Source organism: Pterocles gutturalis, unplaced genomic scaffold (assembly GCF_000699245.1).
Source record: "Pterocles gutturalis isolate BGI_N339 unplaced genomic scaffold, ASM69924v1 scaffold30328, whole genome shotgun sequence".
NCBI classification, from domain to species: domain Eukaryota; kingdom Metazoa; phylum Chordata; class Aves; order Pterocliformes; family Pteroclidae; genus Pterocles; species Pterocles gutturalis.
This window is the reverse complement of record NW_010123977.1, coordinates 1-18,062: the sequence shown is the minus strand read 5'-3', so window position 1 is coordinate 18,062 and position 18,062 is coordinate 1. Positions and strand designations below refer to the sequence as shown.

Genomic DNA, 18,062 nt, shown 5'->3' with positions numbered 1-18,062 from the left:
TTTTTTAGTCTTTGATTTGGCAGTCTAGGCAAGTAATATGACTGTACTCAGCAGTATCCTGACTTTTAAAATCCATTTGTCATTTATTTGACAAGAAATTGTATACAAATGTTATTTTTTAAAATTGCAGAATATTATACAGACAGAAATAAGATGCGTATGGCATTAAGATACCAAGTCTGCCTAAAAAAAATAAAAAGCTTTCTTAAGGTGATGAGGCTCTTCTGTCCCTGTAGGACACCCTCTTGTTTTGTGCTTAGCAAACGTTGGTTACTGGACCATTGACTGTGTACAGGATACAACAAAACAGAAAGGCCAGCTGAAAAACCAGTGGTAATAAAAGTAGGTTGAGGGAATTAAATATAGTTGTCTTACGCCCTGCTCCAAGTATTTCTCTTGTCTGACTCACAGCATGACACAGAGTTATTGACTAATAGATATTCTTGGGTCTGTATACCTATGTATATCAGAAGTCTGTACGAGAGCTGACTGATCAATTACCTTGTCTTAATCTGTGATAAGCTCTTTCACTAGTTTATCAGAAAATGTGCATGTTTTTCCAGAGTAAGTAATGACATTCATGATACTGGTTTTTTTTCCATTTGTACTGTTTTCATTTTTTACTGCAGTGGTTTTTTCCTTTCATGCTAACTGACATTTTGTACTCTCTTTAGGGTCCTCCAGGAGGTGGGGGGGCACCAGGAACACCCATCATGCCTAGTCCTGCAGGTATTGAAATATACTCGGAAATAATAAAAGATAACTATATGTGATCTTAGGGAATATACAAATTATTTTTCAAGCTTTGATTTTCATGAAGGATCAGCTAATGAGAAATTATTAGATTTGTACTTTCTGTATCAGTTTTCCTGTGCCTTCACTCTCTCTCCCTGCGTTGTTGTGGAGATACAAAGCATTGCATCTCTCCAGTTCAGACCAATTAATTTTGCTGCCTTTTGAGCCCATCTTTTCTTGCACAATTTCGGTGATACCTAGTTAAAAATGAAAGAAGTCACAGTCTTTATTTGCTTTTGCTAATGTTCTCTGGGACAATTCCACCAGTTTGGAAATCAGGAGATTTCTGAATCTGGTGAAACTTCCCCTGTAGTATTCTATGGGATAGACCTGACCAACTTCTTGAGCGATGTGCTGCATCCTGCAGCTGTCATCTGACTGACAGCAAGATCATGATGGACAGGCTGCTCTCCGCTGTCTTGCAATGCAGGTGTAAGGCCCTAGAGGAGCCATCATCATGTCCTGACAGTGATCTGTTCCCAGAGGTTTCCCCGGGTAACATGTCTGTATCTTGCAACTCTGACCACAAGGAGATTTTGGCCATACAAAGGACTGGTCACATTCCTACTAAGGTCAGAGGAACAAGGAGAAGGATGGGAGGATTCCAGATGGCTAGCTAGCTTCTCAAGGCTTAAAGATGGTCAGCTGGATGGAAGAATTTCCCTCCATCGATGTTCTGCAAAGATTCTAATACGAAGGTGGAACTGCAAGAACTGCAAGAGGATGCTGTCTTCCACCCATGGACCTTATCCGAAATCTACTAAAATGAAACTAACACAGTATTATAAACCAGTGTTCAATGTCTACTCCTTTGGCCAACATCTGCCTTTGTAACACTTTCACCAGCTAAGAGGGACTTGTTCACCTCAGTGATGTTATGGCATCCTCGGTCCTTATGTCCTACGTGTTCCTGCTGTCCTCTACAGCACAAGAGGGTAGGGAAGTTTCCTAACTGCCCATGAGAACTTCTTGCACCAATATCTTAATTAAATATGATTCCAGGGCTTTAAAAAATGCAACCTGAGATAAGGCGTACTGCTTCATTGTTCATATCATTAGTGAAAAAGATAATCAGTGCAAGTTGACATGTAAAAGTTAGAGTCTCTTTTAACATAGAACAAACTTATGGACAGCCTGCACTATTAAAAAGAGTCAACACTGCAGTTATGGCACATGTTGGGCTCTCTGTGTGCAGCTCAAATAAAGCATCTGCTGATGGCTGTTCCCATTTTCAGTTAGAGACTCAAAGATGTTTTGAAACTGTTTTCCGAAGTATGAGAACACTTAGAAATTGGCCACCTGAGAATTTGGCAAAGGTATGTACTTGCCTCTGAGACAAACCAGCTCTGAGGGTTCGCGTGGCCCAGCTAGCCTGTATGTATTTTTACATAAGACTGCAGAACATGGGAAGAGCCAGGAATGTGCATTGCAACAGGATCTGGTGGTTGAAGAGCTTTTTGCCTGCCTCATCGAACATTAAAAATAACTGTCTACATGCTAATTTTACTTTGATAGCTTTAGGCTAAAAGCTTTTTGTTCCCCCTCTTCTTCAAACAGCATATTTGAATGTTCTAATGATATGTAGTGCTCTGCATATATGGGAATTATTTACTCATCAAGGTTAATTAATGCTTAGAAAACTGTCTCAGAAAGATTAAGGAATAGTCAAAGACCTTTGTTTTAACTGCCCAGTGTATGTACAAATACATTTCTGCGGCTGTGAGGCTGCATTCCCAGTTCTAGCACATTTCAGTCTGGTTTCTCCTTTCTCGCTTTCACTACTTCTGAGTCAAAAATCCCCTGTCATGTAGTCTTTGAAAAGCAGTTACAGCTCAGCAGTGGTTTTTGCATGTGTTCTTAATCTCAAAACTCTAGTTTGAAGAGGTGGAATGCTCTTTTGGAGGAGCTAGGTACAGAGTACTCAGCTATGCTTTATTGTTTTTGCAGGTACTATAGAGGTACTGATTTTCCAGAGTTGACAATATTTTTTTAAATCATGCTGTCCTCTTAGGGATGTATGTAGACTTTCCTTAGGTCATTCTCCTCTCAGTAAACTTTTTAATTTCATGGCTTATGTCTTGTCAAGTTTTCTCGCGAAAGGTTTTTGCCTAATTTGCCCTCTGTCTGCTGCATTTTTGCCTTCTCTTTCTTACAAATGTTGACAAAGGGCATTAAGACTTTGTGTTTGTTAGCAGTGGGGATAAGCTGGGAGATCAGAATCGTAGAATGGTTTGGTTTGGAAGGGACCTTAAAGATCATCTAGTTCCAACCCTGCTAATGGTTCTTAGGCATTGGTTTCTTAAGTTCAACCAGAAGAGCTAAGTGGGCTGTCTTTGATATGTCTCGTTAATTAAATCTTCCATTTCAACTTTGGAGTGGCTCCACATGAAAGTTGATGTGCATTGATTGGAGGAAAAGGACTGAGATGTAATATAGCTGTGTCAGTGTCTGGCAGGGCCAAGTGAAACTCTTGACAGAACTCAAACCAGGACATCAGCTTAAGGACCACGCTGTGCCAGGATGGTTTTGTTGGTTTAAGTGTTGAACCACACTGTACCGTGAAGATACATCAGTTAAAGCTGCCCTTAGAACAAGGATCTTTGCACCGTGTTCCACTGAATATTTAGATATATCCAAAATCACAGACTGACATGAAGGAGAATAAAAAATTTTAATTCACTATACTAGCTTGCAGTCTGTTTAATGAGAAGCTATTTATCATTTATTACAGATGGGAAGACAAATCACAGGAAGTACTGATAAAAAAGAAACTCCTGTTTTACAGACAGTGTTGAAGATGAGTGAAGTAATTTGGAACTCCAGGAAAAAGAGTTTACAGAATTAAAAAGTTACAGATTCTTGGTGGTTTATAAACCTTTTTTTTAACAGTCGTGCATAAAATTAGAGTCTAGAAGTAGTCACTTAGGGACCCTTGCAATTATTTCTTTTCATAGCTCTGTTATGTGGTGGTAATAGAAAGGGAGTGAAATCTTCCATTATATTGGCACTGTGTATCAGTGATTCAGGCACAGAAATAATATGAACAAAATGATAGGAAATGTATTAGGTGGGTAGTTTTATTGAAAAGTATACATTAGCACTTAAAGTAATCTCTTATTACAGATTCAACCAACTCTGGAGACAACATGTACACTTTAATGAATGCAGTACCACCTGGACCCAACAGACCTAATGTAAATATGAATCTAGTTGTATACTTCTTTAAATTTTAGAGCCCTTTTTTTATCCAAACAATACATTTCCATCATATGTAATTAATACTAAGTTTTCTGTTCTTCCTGGTGAAGCTTCAGTTGGCTCCCCCTGCCACCATGTACTTTTTAATGTTTCCCAAAGTAGTCATGCCAATATATGCAAAAAAATGTTTGGGGCATATTCTTCTATGTGGAAAAGACCTTAGTGGCAGAGGAACTGCTTGTGGATCTTGGGGATGACTTATTTTTGTCACACTGTGGTCCAATGGACTTCTGTGTGATAGGACATCATCCTAGGAGCTGCCACGAATCATTAGTTTCTGCAGGATTCAAGCTTTAATTATAAAAAAGTATCTACCCTTGAAAAGGGAGGAGGGAATTAAAGTGACCCAGTATTATGTTGCCCTGCCATTCTGTAGAAAATAATAAAGTGTATGCCTCTGAGAAGAAACAAACTTTAACTTGTTTCTTCTCTGATCTTTCTCTATGTCTTCAGTTTTATTGTATTTCTCTTATTGCACCCATATTTCATTTAATAGCAATCCATATAATGGGCCTTTTAAAAAAAAGGCCAGTAGAGGTTAAAAATACAGATATTTAGATATTGGTAAATCATTATTCAGTGAATTTTAGAAATTATACTGTAATTTTAATGTCTTTAAGTTTTTGAAGAACTAAATTTAAGGTTAATATCTGAAATGGGACAGAAACTGGTCATGCAGTGAAGGTAATGTGGAATAGTTCGGCTGTTGGTAAGGATAAGGTGGGGTTTGAAAGCTGTTAATTAATCACTTACTCATTGAAGAGAATCGTATAGTTCCCTGTAACTTCAGTGGTAGTATAGCTAGGCCAGCACTAGCAGGTGTGAAAGTCATAACAAAGCGTTGAGTAAATAATTAATTATTTCTAAATAATTATAATATATATTGCAGCCTACAGAGGTGAGAGTTTACAAAAATCGTGAAGGTAGCATTGGAAAAAGTGAACAAAAGCAATGATGTTTTTGCATTCTTCACATGAAAGACTTTCACTTGACTTGCATGTTCAGAGCTGGGACTGTGCATTTTTCCTTTACTTTTTTTTTCTGGAGGAATATTTTCTTTTTATTAGATTATCTACAAAAAATTGTACAGTAATACCAGTTTTCAATGTCTGATCCTTTTGTAGTTTCCAATGGGGCCAGGGTCAGATGGACCTATGAGTGGACTGGGTGGAATGGATTCACATCATATGAATGGATCATTAGGTAATGATAGTAAATATTATGAACATTGTGAATTTTCAATTACTAGTGCCATTTTCTGTGACTAGTTCTCTGAGTTATGTGGAAGACTATATGTAAAAATATTTTAAAAACTGAAAAATCTGTATTAAGATACTTTTTAAGCATATGAGTTAGCATACATCATGCACCTCTGGAAGAAAAATACTGTATTTTATTTATGTAAGAGAGTATAGTTTTAATCCAGTTGTTGAAAACCAGTCTAAAAGGATGCCATCACAGTAATGTAGAGATGAAGACTTAAGAACCATTCTTATTTAACTCTCTTCCTCTTTGAAAATCTGGGGAAGGTGTCATTGTGACATGCTGATGCACACACATTTTGATGTATGCATTAAGCTGGTTTTATCCCAACATTTTGATATCCTCATTTGATCTATAAATAGCTATATGTCTGTTAAATGTGAGTATTATTACTCCACCCCCATTAGCAGTTTCAGACAGGTGCCAATTTTAATGCACCCCAAAGAACATGAATTCTTGTCAGGGCATGCAGATGCAGGAGGAAGAGTGTACTGCTTGACTGCTGACACTAGGAATTTAGAAGGACTCATATCTAGGGGAGAAGCCTTGCATGACTCTGCAAAACACACGCTGCTCCATCTCCTTGACTATCCCAGTAAACTCTTTGCTCATACTCTTTCCTGAAAGCATGATAGACACTTGAAAAGGATTTAAGAAACAGGTAAATAAATTGCACTTATGCCTTCCTCTTCCATAGCCACAAGGTAGATGAATACCTTGTTTTTATTTCTGCTCACACCGTATCACCAGACTGGTAGCTCTGAATATGGTTCTCGTGTTGTACTCTTCACTTCTGTCTGCACCAAGGGGTGTCGGTCATGTGGGCAACAACAGGGGGAAACCTTGTCCCCACTGTCCACCAGCAAGGTTCTCTTTTACATCTGGGAGCTGACCCAATGCCTACAAGGGGCACCGGCAACACCCTGATGAGCAGTGTTTTCCTTTATAGGGAGAAACCCATACAAGCTAGGTACAGGTCAGGCAGAAGCCAAGCTGCCACTGTTCCCTGTGCTTCTGTCCCCAAAGAAAAGCTCAGTCACCTTCCCAGCACAGACATGGACCAATCTGAAGTCTGTACCGTTTAAGTCCATGCTACCATGGTGGATGGAAATCTATCATTTACAGCCCCAAGCTGGAGGTCGTGAGACACGCAGTATAAGTAGGTAAGAAGAGGGGAGAACTTAGAAAAGGCTATGACAAGATGAGAAAAAAACTAAGCTATCAAACCTCATTTAGCAGACATGTTCAGAACTATTAAAAGTCAGAAGTAGGCATCTATCTCCTAACAGAATTATCTTTTTTTCTTGGTAAGCATGTCCCTGAAAATTCCTAGATTACTTTGCATAAGGACACCTTGTGATTTTACAGCCTTTCTTTACTTACTAGAATCCTAAAATGGATTGTTGCTTTAATTAATAGTGATGCACATTTCATTCAAGTAAATGAAAAACTATGTAAAAAGTAATCACATCTTTTTCTGTCATTTTCTGTAGCCCAAGAATTATTTCTTAGCTAAAAGAAAAAAATAAGTTGAAACAGTTATTGAAGGATTTTACATGTACTTAGCATTTAGTTAGTTTTTTTCTCTAGTGAAAATGATGATTGTCAAATTTTCATTCAGTCAAATTAATGATGACTGCCTTCTAGGCGTAGCTTCACATCTAAACTGGAACCTGAGCTCTTTCAGAAGAGAAGGGCTGGGAGAGATCTGCTGCGTTCCTTTCCATGCTGCAGTAGTAGCTTGGTCAAGGTCCATCTTGAACTTCTCCAACTTTTTTGACTACAACCCTTCTACTGGATATCTGTTCGTAGCTCTGATTGTTAGAAATAAATCTTTTCCTGATTTCCACCTAAATTTATTCTTTGGGCTGTGACAAAATGGCTCTTCATAACATTTATGTATCTGATGTATTTATAGAGAGAAATCATATTCCTTCTCAGCCTTAATTTGCCCGGCTAAGTATAGTAAGCTATTTCAGTCTCCTCCCACAATTCCATTTTCTTGATTGTTTTTCTCTGATACTCTTCTAGTTCGAATTTGTCTTTCCCGAAAATAGGTGACCACAATTGTTTACTGTCTCTTGCTGCTGAAATTTTCTGGATGCATCCATCACAAAATTGTATTTCCTTTATTCTTATCTTTACCTGAGTGAGAGCTACACCATGTGAAAACATTATTTTCAGTAGTCTTGCACTCATTATATTTAATTTTGGTTTCTATTACTCTGGGCTGCAGGATCATCCACTTTCTTCTGAAAGATACTATCATCATCAGTATTTGTGATACATCAAAAGTTGATGTCATTTCAGCCAATTTCAATACTAGGCTTCTGCTTCTGGAAGGAAAGACGTTGATGAAACCCTCCCCGCTGACTTTAGAGATATCCCACTGGTGCAGAGTTTTGAGAAGCTGACATTCAGTAAAAATAGTGGATTTTTTTTTCCCCGGGAACATATCCACCATTCTGCTTTTTTTTTTTTTTTTTTTTCTCGAGATGAAGCAATGTTTCCCTTAGGTGGATATACCCAAAACTAGTTGCATTACCTGTACCCTACCACGACTAAGAGGACAGGGAGGTTGGACATATGACTTCTTGAGTTGTGCTGGGCTGTCTTACCCTGAAAGGATGCCATCCAAATAACAGACACAGATCAGAAGTGTGTCCTTATTGCTTTCTGACTTTTTGCACCGGATGTGTACACAGAGAAAGCACTAACATTATTCAATACTAACCATAAACTTTTACTAGAAGAGACATTTGGAAGGAAGTGAGATGATGAATGATTGGTTATGTTTTAAAATATTGCTGTTACACTATATATTCTTGTGAAAAAAATTCTTAGATTAACTTCAGCTCAAAACTAACTGAATAATTGTCTATTTTAATTTAAGGCTCAGGAGACATGGACAGTATTTCCAAAGTGAGTATCCAATGAAATATTTGAAATTTTTAGAATATTACACTCTAAACATATTTTCTTTGTCTCTATTACAAAGCTTTTTACTATGTATCTACATTTTCTGCTTATCAACTCTTCGGAGGCTATGCAGACAGAATTAGAATTAATTGAAAATATAAAAACAATATAATCAATAGGGAGTATAAGTAGACTTATTTCCTACTCCATAATTATGTGTATTAATTAATATGATTAATTATATCCAGTTCATAATCTGATTATGTTATAATCTTCCATACTGTTAAGACAAATGAATATAGCTTTAATAATCAATTTTAGTTAAATGTAAATTTGGTAAGATATCATTAGGATGTTACTTTTATGCGCTGCATGATTGCTTTTGTCACCTCTGTAAGGCAATGTTAATATCTTCCTCGTTAGTATAAATTCCTAAAAGCTAGATTAAGAAGTAGTTTCAGAAGAAACACTGTTTTGATATCACAGCCACTCAGTAGTGTACTGGAAATGACTGTGAGCATCTACAAAAAGAATATTGCACTTGAATATGTCACTTCTTCCATAAAAATAAACCTGCTACACATGTGATTGTCATTAAATTAGGAATTAATCAGCTTATTTGGTATTGCTAAAGAGGCATAAATCTGCCCCATGCAAAACACTTCTTTGTACTCGGCTTCTTCAGATGTAACTGACTGAAACTAATAAATACATCACTACAACAGTCTCCCTGCACTCTTGTGCTTTTGATCTATAAATACAGAAATTGATTAAGAGATTGTTTCAGTTAAAATGTTATAACTCATTCATTTATAACAAAAAATCTTTGCAATCTTCCAAGAGAGGAGTATGAATTTGTTTTGAGAATATCAGCTGTGGGTGTATTTTGTTTGCCTCAGCACTGAGTACCACGGTGCTTTCTGTGAGACCTCTCCCAGTGCAGGCTTTGCCACTTCAAAGCTGTCCACATGAGCTCTGGCCACGCTAGGGACCTTGCTGTAGGGGCACTCTCGGGAACTATGTTGAGATGCCAACATGTAGACCGACAGGGAGCAAAATGCTCACCTAAATTCCCGTGGGTTAACATTAAAGTTTGTAGCGTGTACTTGTTGAGAATATGCTTCCATGTGTTTCAAAGGCAGGAATCATTCTTCAGTTAGTGGTACATATTTGTATATCCAAAGAGGAGGAGGAGGACCCTGTACGGTTAGGTCTTCTGGTGGTGTGGTATAGGAGGGGGGTAACCTGTAAACTGTGCTCAGGGTAGGTATTTCTGGAGAAAAGCACCTCAGCAATGTGTCCATGGGCATTGCGGTGTCTATAGCAATCCTATATTTTTGTGTGTTTTTAAGATCTGTAACATGTTCAGGCTCTGCAAAGGGCAAAATGATGGATTGAAATGACCATGTTGCCTTAGTTGTGCTGTGCTTAGATGTGCAGCGATGGCTTCAATAAAAGCCTCCAGTGTGAGATTAAGCACACAGCACTTTTTAAATCAATGTCTGTATTTTTATTGCAAACTGCAGCATTTTTAAAGGAAAAAAACCCAAACATTTCCATTAAGTTGACATAGGATTATTTTTAAATGCCTGTATTCAACTCACTGGTAATAAGTATCAGTATATGTGCTAATACAAGTATCAGGAACTCTGAAAACATGGATCCAAAAATTAACCTGGAAGCCTTGCAGCTTCACATTTGATGCATGTCTTTTTTGAATAACTGAAAAAAAAAATGCTGCTAACTCTGGAAGTAACAGAGTTGTCCTGTTACACCATTCTACCTTTTTCTGAGTAGCGCTGCCCAGTATGCAGCCTCCAGTGACAGTACTGAAAATGTATGGGAAGCACTGGTAGTTTTGGGTAGGTAGTAGTACATAGTGCTTTTGAAACTTGAATGGAAAAGTTCTGCATGGAAGGAGTAGTAGATTTCTGGGGTCAGTGCATGTTATTGTGTGGTTGCCTTGCAGTTTTGTACAGTTACCAGGACTGTTCGTGCTGAGGCAGCAGTCTCCCTGTATGGATCACCAGCTAGTCTGGCAGTTGGCATTTTCACAAGTAGATTTCCAGTGACAGAAACTGTGCGCTCAAGTTAGCACGGTTTGGACTGTGTGATGCTCACACGTAGGACTTCAGTGGCGTGAAGTGCATATTAGAGGAGCTGATTATCAGTTCCCAGGAGAAGTAGAAAATTAATCCAGTCTTGGTAGAGTCAGTACAGCTTGTGAAATTCAGAGCTATGTTTTCTAGAGATTTTAATTTAATTGACTGAATGGCAAAACATGAAGTTTTTATGAATTAGATTGATGGGGGGAAGTAAATGAACTGAAATTATGCATATTAAAAAAACATTAATAACCAGTGTTTTTTGCAGCACCCGTGGAATTTGTGCAAGCCTCTAAGACATACTTGCTCTGGAAAAACTCAGCTAGTGCTACAGTGCTAGACCCCATACTGGCCATAAAAGCAGCCCACGGGAGTTGCTATAAAAGCATTTATGTCAGGAATTTGAACCTTTGGGGCTGGTGTACTGTAGCAATTGCAGAATTTCAAAGCTTTGCACTACACAGAGCAAGATAAAATAGGGGTAAATCCCCCAGGAATGAACAAAAGTGCAGGAGCATCATATAAAATAAATGTGACAAGACCTTAGTGGGTTTTAAACTTTATATTCATAGATTTTGAGGCCAGAAGGGACTGATACGATTGTGTAGTATGACCTCCTGCATAACACTGGCAATAGGACTTCCCTGAATGAATTCAAGCTTCAGGTACAGTAGCTGTGGTTGAACTAAAGCAATAGTTTTCAACCTTTTTCAAGCTGTGGATCCCTAAATATTTGCTGTCCTAACTTCACTGAGTAGCAAACGTCATTGTGAGATTTTCATGAACTGGTTAGGCTCTTATTTGTCTTTGATGGACATTTTGTCCTGTGATTTCCGGGAGACCTGGGTATCACAGTTTCAGAAGCAGTAAATGAGACTGAATAAAGTAAAAGGGCAAAAGTAGATGTCTTGCCCCAACTTTGTAAGTTTAATTTCAGGTGATAATAAAAAACGGTTATACTTACATGTCGCTTATGAAATTAATTTTATATTTAATCTATAACTGAAAATAAATACACTGAGCTGAACCTATAAACATATTTGGCCATTCAGACTGAGAATGCTGATCTCTCCAGGGAATACCGTGAAAACTTAACAGCAGCCTTTCATTAACCCTACAAAATGCGTCACAAAGCAGACAGTATGTACAGCCATCAGATATAGCACTCTGCTAATGTAGTACCAACAAGTAACTGATTTAAGTTTTGGCATTTGGTGAAGCTGGGAACAATGCCTTTTGTTGTCTTTGGAGGCGAAGTAAGTCCCATGGAACAGTGGAATATTTGAATTATGGACAGTGGTCAACATGGGACGTCTTGATTGCAAAGGGGATCATGTGGAAATATGGTATAAAGGGGAAGCAGAAGTCATAGCTATCCCATCCCATTTTCTGTTCAGTGACTACTCTGCTATAGATCTTTGAAGTGCCAGGGTAGGATGGATAGCCTTTGTACTTATGAGGAAAGTGACAGGAAAGTAAGGGGACTTTCTCTTTTTTTAATGTTTATTATTTTTCTTTCAAAGTTTGACCTCTTGCAGATTTAGTTATCCTAAATGAAGACTGCATGCAGGTATTTTCAAAGTGCAAAATACCTTGGGTTTTTTAAGAAAAAAATCTCTATGCTAACAGACATACTGTATCAGGATTGCAGTTGAGAATAATGTAAGAAAAACGGAACAAATTCTCTTAGGAATCTTACAGCCGTTATGATTTGGTCACTTTGATCAAGAGCACATCTTGGAGTTGCATTTTGTTAGCTTGCCCATTGACTGCACTAAGTTTGCATTAAATTTGTTGTGACATAGCAGATTTGCATTTGTACAAGTAAATCTCAACAGCAATACTGCATTCAGTTTTTATGGATCAAAAGAAAAAAATCAAGGGAAGAACTGTGATAGACTTAAACGTTTCGTAATGAAGTTCATTACTTCACTCACTCCTTTCCTTGACTGCTCCTTTTCCATCACAAATCCTCGATAAGTAGAGGATTCCCTTAACGGTGATGGGAAGAGAATCACCTGTGCTCCAGGCGTGATAGGGTACCACAAATCAGCTTTGTAAAAACACCTAACTGTAGTGTCTACAGTAATCATGTATTAGCTATTGACCTAGAATATTCTTTCTGTGACAATTACTTCATTTTACCCTTTCTGAAAGTAGCTGAGTCTTGGAAGTGTTTCCTGAACATTGCAGAGATGGTTGTACAGGAGCACTTCTTTAAAAAAGGGGAATTTATCTTCAGAAGCCTTTGTATTGTTATTACTTAATAGCATTTCAGTTACACCTCAGCAACAAAAAGGTAAATTGAAATGCTGCTGCTTATGCTCTATGCAAGCAAATGGCTAAAGTCCAGCTGCTCCTAGAAGTGTGTGCAAGTCCCGCCCAGTGGCCAGCTGTCACTTAGGAGTCTTGTATCCAACACCCTTAACTCTTTTACCTGCAAACGCTGTGGCTTAACCCCTGAACCACGTTGGTGAGCTCCTGAAACTGTATTTCAGTGAACACCACGAACAGAGACCCCTGGCGCAGGCCTTTGCGAAGGTCTCTGTAGACCAGTTCCATCCGTATGCCTGCCTTTAAGTATATATTTGTAAGTCGCATAATGGCGAAGCACACACTCATAGACTTCCCTGAATTTGCCCACATGATTTAATATCGTGACAGAGCTCCCTCTCATACCTGCTGCAGCCCTTTGTAGCTTTTCCTGACTTCGGTAGAAGATGCTGTCTGTAACCTGAAAACGAGAATTACAGGTACATAATTCTTGCTTCAGGGAGGAAAACATTACTTCACAGGTTAAAATTAGTGACTGAATCATGCAGAACCCTGCAGAGGCTGTTTTTGTCTTTGAAAATCCCAGTGCACTGCACAGTGCCTCTTCGTGTACTGCAGCATCATATAAAGCATGCCTTTGGCACACTTGGTGAAGCTGGGAAATGAACTGAAATCTTCAACACTTAATCTGTATTTTTAAATCTTATTAACAGAACTCTCCCAGTAATATGAGCATGAGTAATCAGCCTGGCACTCCCAGGGATGACGGTGAGATGGGTGGAAACTTCCTAAACCCTTTCCAAAGTGAGAGTGTAAGTATTTATTTACTTTTTACTTATTTCTTTATTTCTTTGGGGTTTTTTTGTTTTACTTTGTGAACCCTTATCTCTGCCATTTTCTTTACAAAATGAAAAATAACAGCAAGAACATACAGTTTTTTAGTGTGCTTGTAATGCAGTACTGAGCCTTACATGTTTGATACAAGCTTCTACAATCATAATTAGTAATGATTTGAGAAAAAATTGTGTAAAACATTGGTAGAAGTTGAGCTGAAACTGAAAAATGTGGGAGGTGTAGATTTACTGCAGAAACTTTTTCTAGATTAAGAGGTCAGTTGTCAATGAAAGTTAAATCTGTCAGTAATTATTATGCTGCATGCATTCAGTAATGCACAATGGGCACTTCGTCAGGCAATGTCTAAGCAGCCTAAATACACATGGCTGACAGATCCTTACATCTGAGTCTTTTCAATGTGTGGTTGCCCAACCTTTGACTCCTAAACAATGTATTTTGCAGGGAATGTCTTTTAGAACAGGATTCACACTGAAGTGTATAATTAGAGCACCAGAAGATCTCCTGTTAGAAAGATGCAGTGTGCTACTAGAGCCAGAAAAAGCAAAGGTTCCCTCTAGTGTTCATTCTGGGACAAATGATGCTTTTTTAAAATGGAGAATGCCAGAGGCAGCAAAACATGCTGTAAAATACATTACAAAGCAAGACTACAGTATTTTCATATTCATGTGCCTGAAGCTGGGTTTCTAAATCCACATTTAGTTCCCTAAATAGGAGTTGTCTTGATTTTTCAGAAGTGCTTAGTGACATCAACACTTCTATTCCTATTGGAAATCACTGCTGCCAGAAGTGAGTGCAACTTCATTAACTGTGCCAGTGGTGAACTTCAGCTTAGAAATTATGATGAGTAAACAGTTTCTATTAGATCACAGAACAGTCGAATTACATGTCAAATTTAATGGGAATCAGATTTTGGGGGTTTTTGGCATTCACTTCCTCAACTAATGAAAAGGAAGAGTTTCTGCATGAAGAGTGTCTTCATAAAGAGGGCACATGTTCAGATTTTGTGGAGTATTGGAGAAAATTGGTCTGTACAACCCAAAAGGCTGATGTTTCAATATCTGCCAAAAAAACCCATTAACCACAGAGCCTTCATCAAGTGTGATCCTTGGTTGTGGTAATCTTCTACTCTCAATTTGGTATGTGTTGCTTGTACTGAGAGCAGGCAGTATGATCAGCAGGCAGGCCAGTTCACCAAACTATAAAGTAATGGAAAGAAGGACATCAGCTGTTCTCAAATCAGTTTTCTCAGACACTTACTGCATCTTAAGTGCTCCTAGATGTTGTTTTCCTACCTGGAAAAACTCAAGACCCAGTTTTCTCAAGGTTTTACATGAGATGTATGCATGCCCCAAGTCATATTGTAGTCTTTGTGAACTATCTTGCTTTCTGACTCATATTTTGTTACTTGGCTACTTAGAGTAGGCATTATTAAGAAGTCCTTTGTCAGGGAAATTTGCTGTCCAGTTCACCAGGAGTTTTGTTGGGGTTGGGGAACAGTGCTTGGCTAATAATAAATTAAAAGTTAAAAATCACAAACACCTTTAGATCATCTTTAAATTCCTTGTCCAAAGTGACTACCTAGGTACTTTGGCTAAGATACAGGAAATTACTCGCACAGATGCTTTGCTTTAAGCATTTGATCTGGTCTTTGACATTGGCTAAAGATAAGCATGTTCTCACAAGCTTTGCTGGCCCACTGTGGGAGCAGAGCGGTCAGCGCATGATGGGACAGACAAACCATCAGTGACATGACATGGGACAAAATGAACTTCACCCCAGTAATTCATTCTGTGGAGTTTACATGACAGGGAAGACCCATCCTAGTCTACATACATTTCTAGTATGCTTGGACACTTGGAAATGGCCAGCTTGAAACTTAAGCTTTGGCAGGTTTTTTATTGCATATCCATTTTTGCAAAGGCATATTTATCTTTCTGTTTCTTGTATCAGTTTTCATAATGCTAATACTCCTTGCATTTGAACATTTTCCTCTACTTAGAAGATTTTAGGACAAATCAACTGTTTCTGCAGTCTGCAGTTTTCAATTTAAAAGCAAATTAGGCATATAGATGTGCACTTGTAGGCACTGTGGTGTCCCATTGTTTACTGTAATGAAGTACTGCTAACTTAAGGCAACTATAGCTTGTACAAGGGCTGCAATTCAATTTGTGTTACAATAATAATGTAACGTGGTGATTGAATTTTTGGTTTACATAGAAGAGAATGACCACTGATCCACGATTCAGCTTGCCTCCTAAAATCAATAATACAGAATAATAAAGACTGAAAGCCTAATTAAATTCCAGTCAGACGTGTCTTTACTCCTTTCTTCCCATAAACTAATAAAAAGCTTTCCAAAATATTTATGTGGTTCAGCTAACCGTGAATGCAGCTGGTCTACTAGAGACTCGCCATCTGCCTAGCTAAATCCCCCCCCACCCCCGTAGCCAGCTTTGACTAGGAGAAGGTGTGGAACGCATCAGTGAAGTATTTGTTCATCACACCACTCAGATGAACCCAAAACAGTCTTCAAGGTATTTGGCTTTATCAGCAATAGCTGTATTTTTGCATAATGAGAGAAGCGTAACAGAAGTTATGATACCACAAATGGAACTGCAGCCTTAGCACAGGCTACAGGACAAATTTAGTGGGAAGAAGTTCAAAGAGCATGTTGGCTTTTGAACTCGTTACAGTGGTCCAAAAATGGTTTTAGTTACCTGAGGGGAAAAAAATGGTTGTTAAAATGTGGATTCCTCTTTTTTCAGTACTCCCCTAGCATGACAATGAGTGTGTGATCCGTTAACAAGTCTCGCCATGAAGACCACAATGAGTTGGCCCTCTTCAGAGAGCTACTACAGAAGAAAATTATTCGTCCCAGTGTACAGTTTAACAAAAGGATCTCAGACACAATCAGACCCACCATTTTTTTTCTGCCATCTCCCCCGTTTTGTCAAGAAAGTGGGTCCCAAACATGATTGAGGCAACTGTAAAAGAGTGGCATAACAGAACTGCCCAAGATGGAACTGCAAACAATTTTCTGTGTATGTACATGTGTGGGTTAATGTATATGTATGTGTGTGGTATAGAAATACACACATACATATATAGACCCACAGGACATTGTAAAATATTATTACATGACATCTTAAGTAGAAATGAGAAATAGGGACTTTTATTCCATCTTTTTTTTTTCTGCGTTTACATTTTAATTATTAAAATTTGCCTTCCCTCTCCCCTCCTGAAGTGTTTTATGTTGCATATATCACTGCTTTATAAGTTATTTTTTAAGGTGAACTCAAATGATAAATTCTTCTGATTTTGTAAATGTCTGCCATTATGGATAGGAATAAAATCGCTTATAAGAGCTTTCATTAACTTGTGTTTGATACCAGTTACCCTGTGAATCACAAACTGTACTGTCTCAAGAAATAGAAGAAAGCTCATCTTAATGTTTTGGAGAAATTGAATAATTTCACCTAGTTTGGGGATTTTTTTGATACTTTGCCTTTAAAAAAAGAAGCACTGAAGGTTATTTTTCTTCTTTAATTGAAGCCTAATATCTGCAATATCTATTTTAAATGGAAGCCTGAATTTGATACAAGCTTCTCAGTTTATATAGAGTACTATAAGGTTACTGTAAGTGAGCTCTAATTGCTATAGAATCTAGCAATAAAGTGTCGGGGCTTCTCCTGCCCTTGGAAATGAGTTTTCTGTTTAGCATGATCTTCCATAGGGGTGGTAGTTAGTGGAAATACAGTAGAGTCCTTATCACTGAAACCTTTTCTAACAATTTACTATTATGTTTCCCATTTTCAGTGATTTTCAAAGAAATTGTAACAATCCATGGTCCTAATTACAAACAGTATTTCTCAAGCCCACTCAGAAAGTCAGATCACCCTGCTACTTACTTAGGTGTGTATTTGCCACCGTGTCTACCAGAATGAATTCCCCCAAAACTTTCCAGTAAGCAGTCTTTTTTTTTTTTTTTTTATATGAGACAAAATGATGGAGTAAACTTTTTATGACTACTAGCCTTGTGAGGGTCTTACCTTTTGCCATGAACAGAAAAGGAGCAGAGTTCTGGGCTATTTTATAAGGAGGTCAGGCTGTTAGACATGAAAGCTGGGGACAGAATGTAGAAAAGGCATATGCTCTTAAAATAAATGCTTCTGGAAGCAGTCCCATGTCTCTTCAGGCAGAGCTCTAAAACCAAGATTATGGCCCATTTAGTTCCAAATGACTTCCAGCTCCCCCGGGAAAACAAAAGTTTTCCGTTGTGTAGTGATCAAAAGGTTGATGATCAGCAATGCGGGCACAAAGTGGTTGAACAAAAATTTACACCACAGGCAAAGAGCATAGTTCTCTTGTTGGATTTTGCATATAGACGGGCCACTTACATAGGAGGAGCAGTTCTGAGATGTGTATGTCCATTAAGTCTTGAAAGGAGATTTTTTTCATGTACTTGTAATAAAGAAGCATACATACTGTGCTCATTGTGGTGGTAGCTGCACATAGTGGGATGTGTAAGGAATAGTCCAATCTCCTAACTCATTTTTACTTACATATATTATATATTCTATATATAATATATGA

The 18,062-nt window shown here is 38.1% G+C and overlaps 1 protein-coding gene across 1 annotated transcript in view; it reads left to right on the top strand.

The window, feature by feature from the left end:
• Window positions 1–17,112, top strand: part of SSBP2 (single-stranded DNA binding protein 2) — a 54,481-nt gene extending 37,369 nt beyond the window's left edge. Inside the window, exons 9-14 of the mRNA XM_010078124.1 lie at window positions 675–729; window positions 3,919–3,989; window positions 5,178–5,256; window positions 8,210–8,238; window positions 13,328–13,426; window positions 16,235–17,112. Of these exons, the coding sequence (XP_010076426.1) occupies window positions 675–729; window positions 3,919–3,989; window positions 5,178–5,256; window positions 8,210–8,238; window positions 13,328–13,426; window positions 16,235–16,264 (363 nt within the window). The 3' untranslated portion in view covers window positions 16,265–17,112. The remainder of the gene's footprint in view (window positions 1–674; window positions 730–3,918; window positions 3,990–5,177; window positions 5,257–8,209; window positions 8,239–13,327; window positions 13,427–16,234) is intronic.
• Window positions 17,113–18,062: the final 950 nt, after the last annotated feature.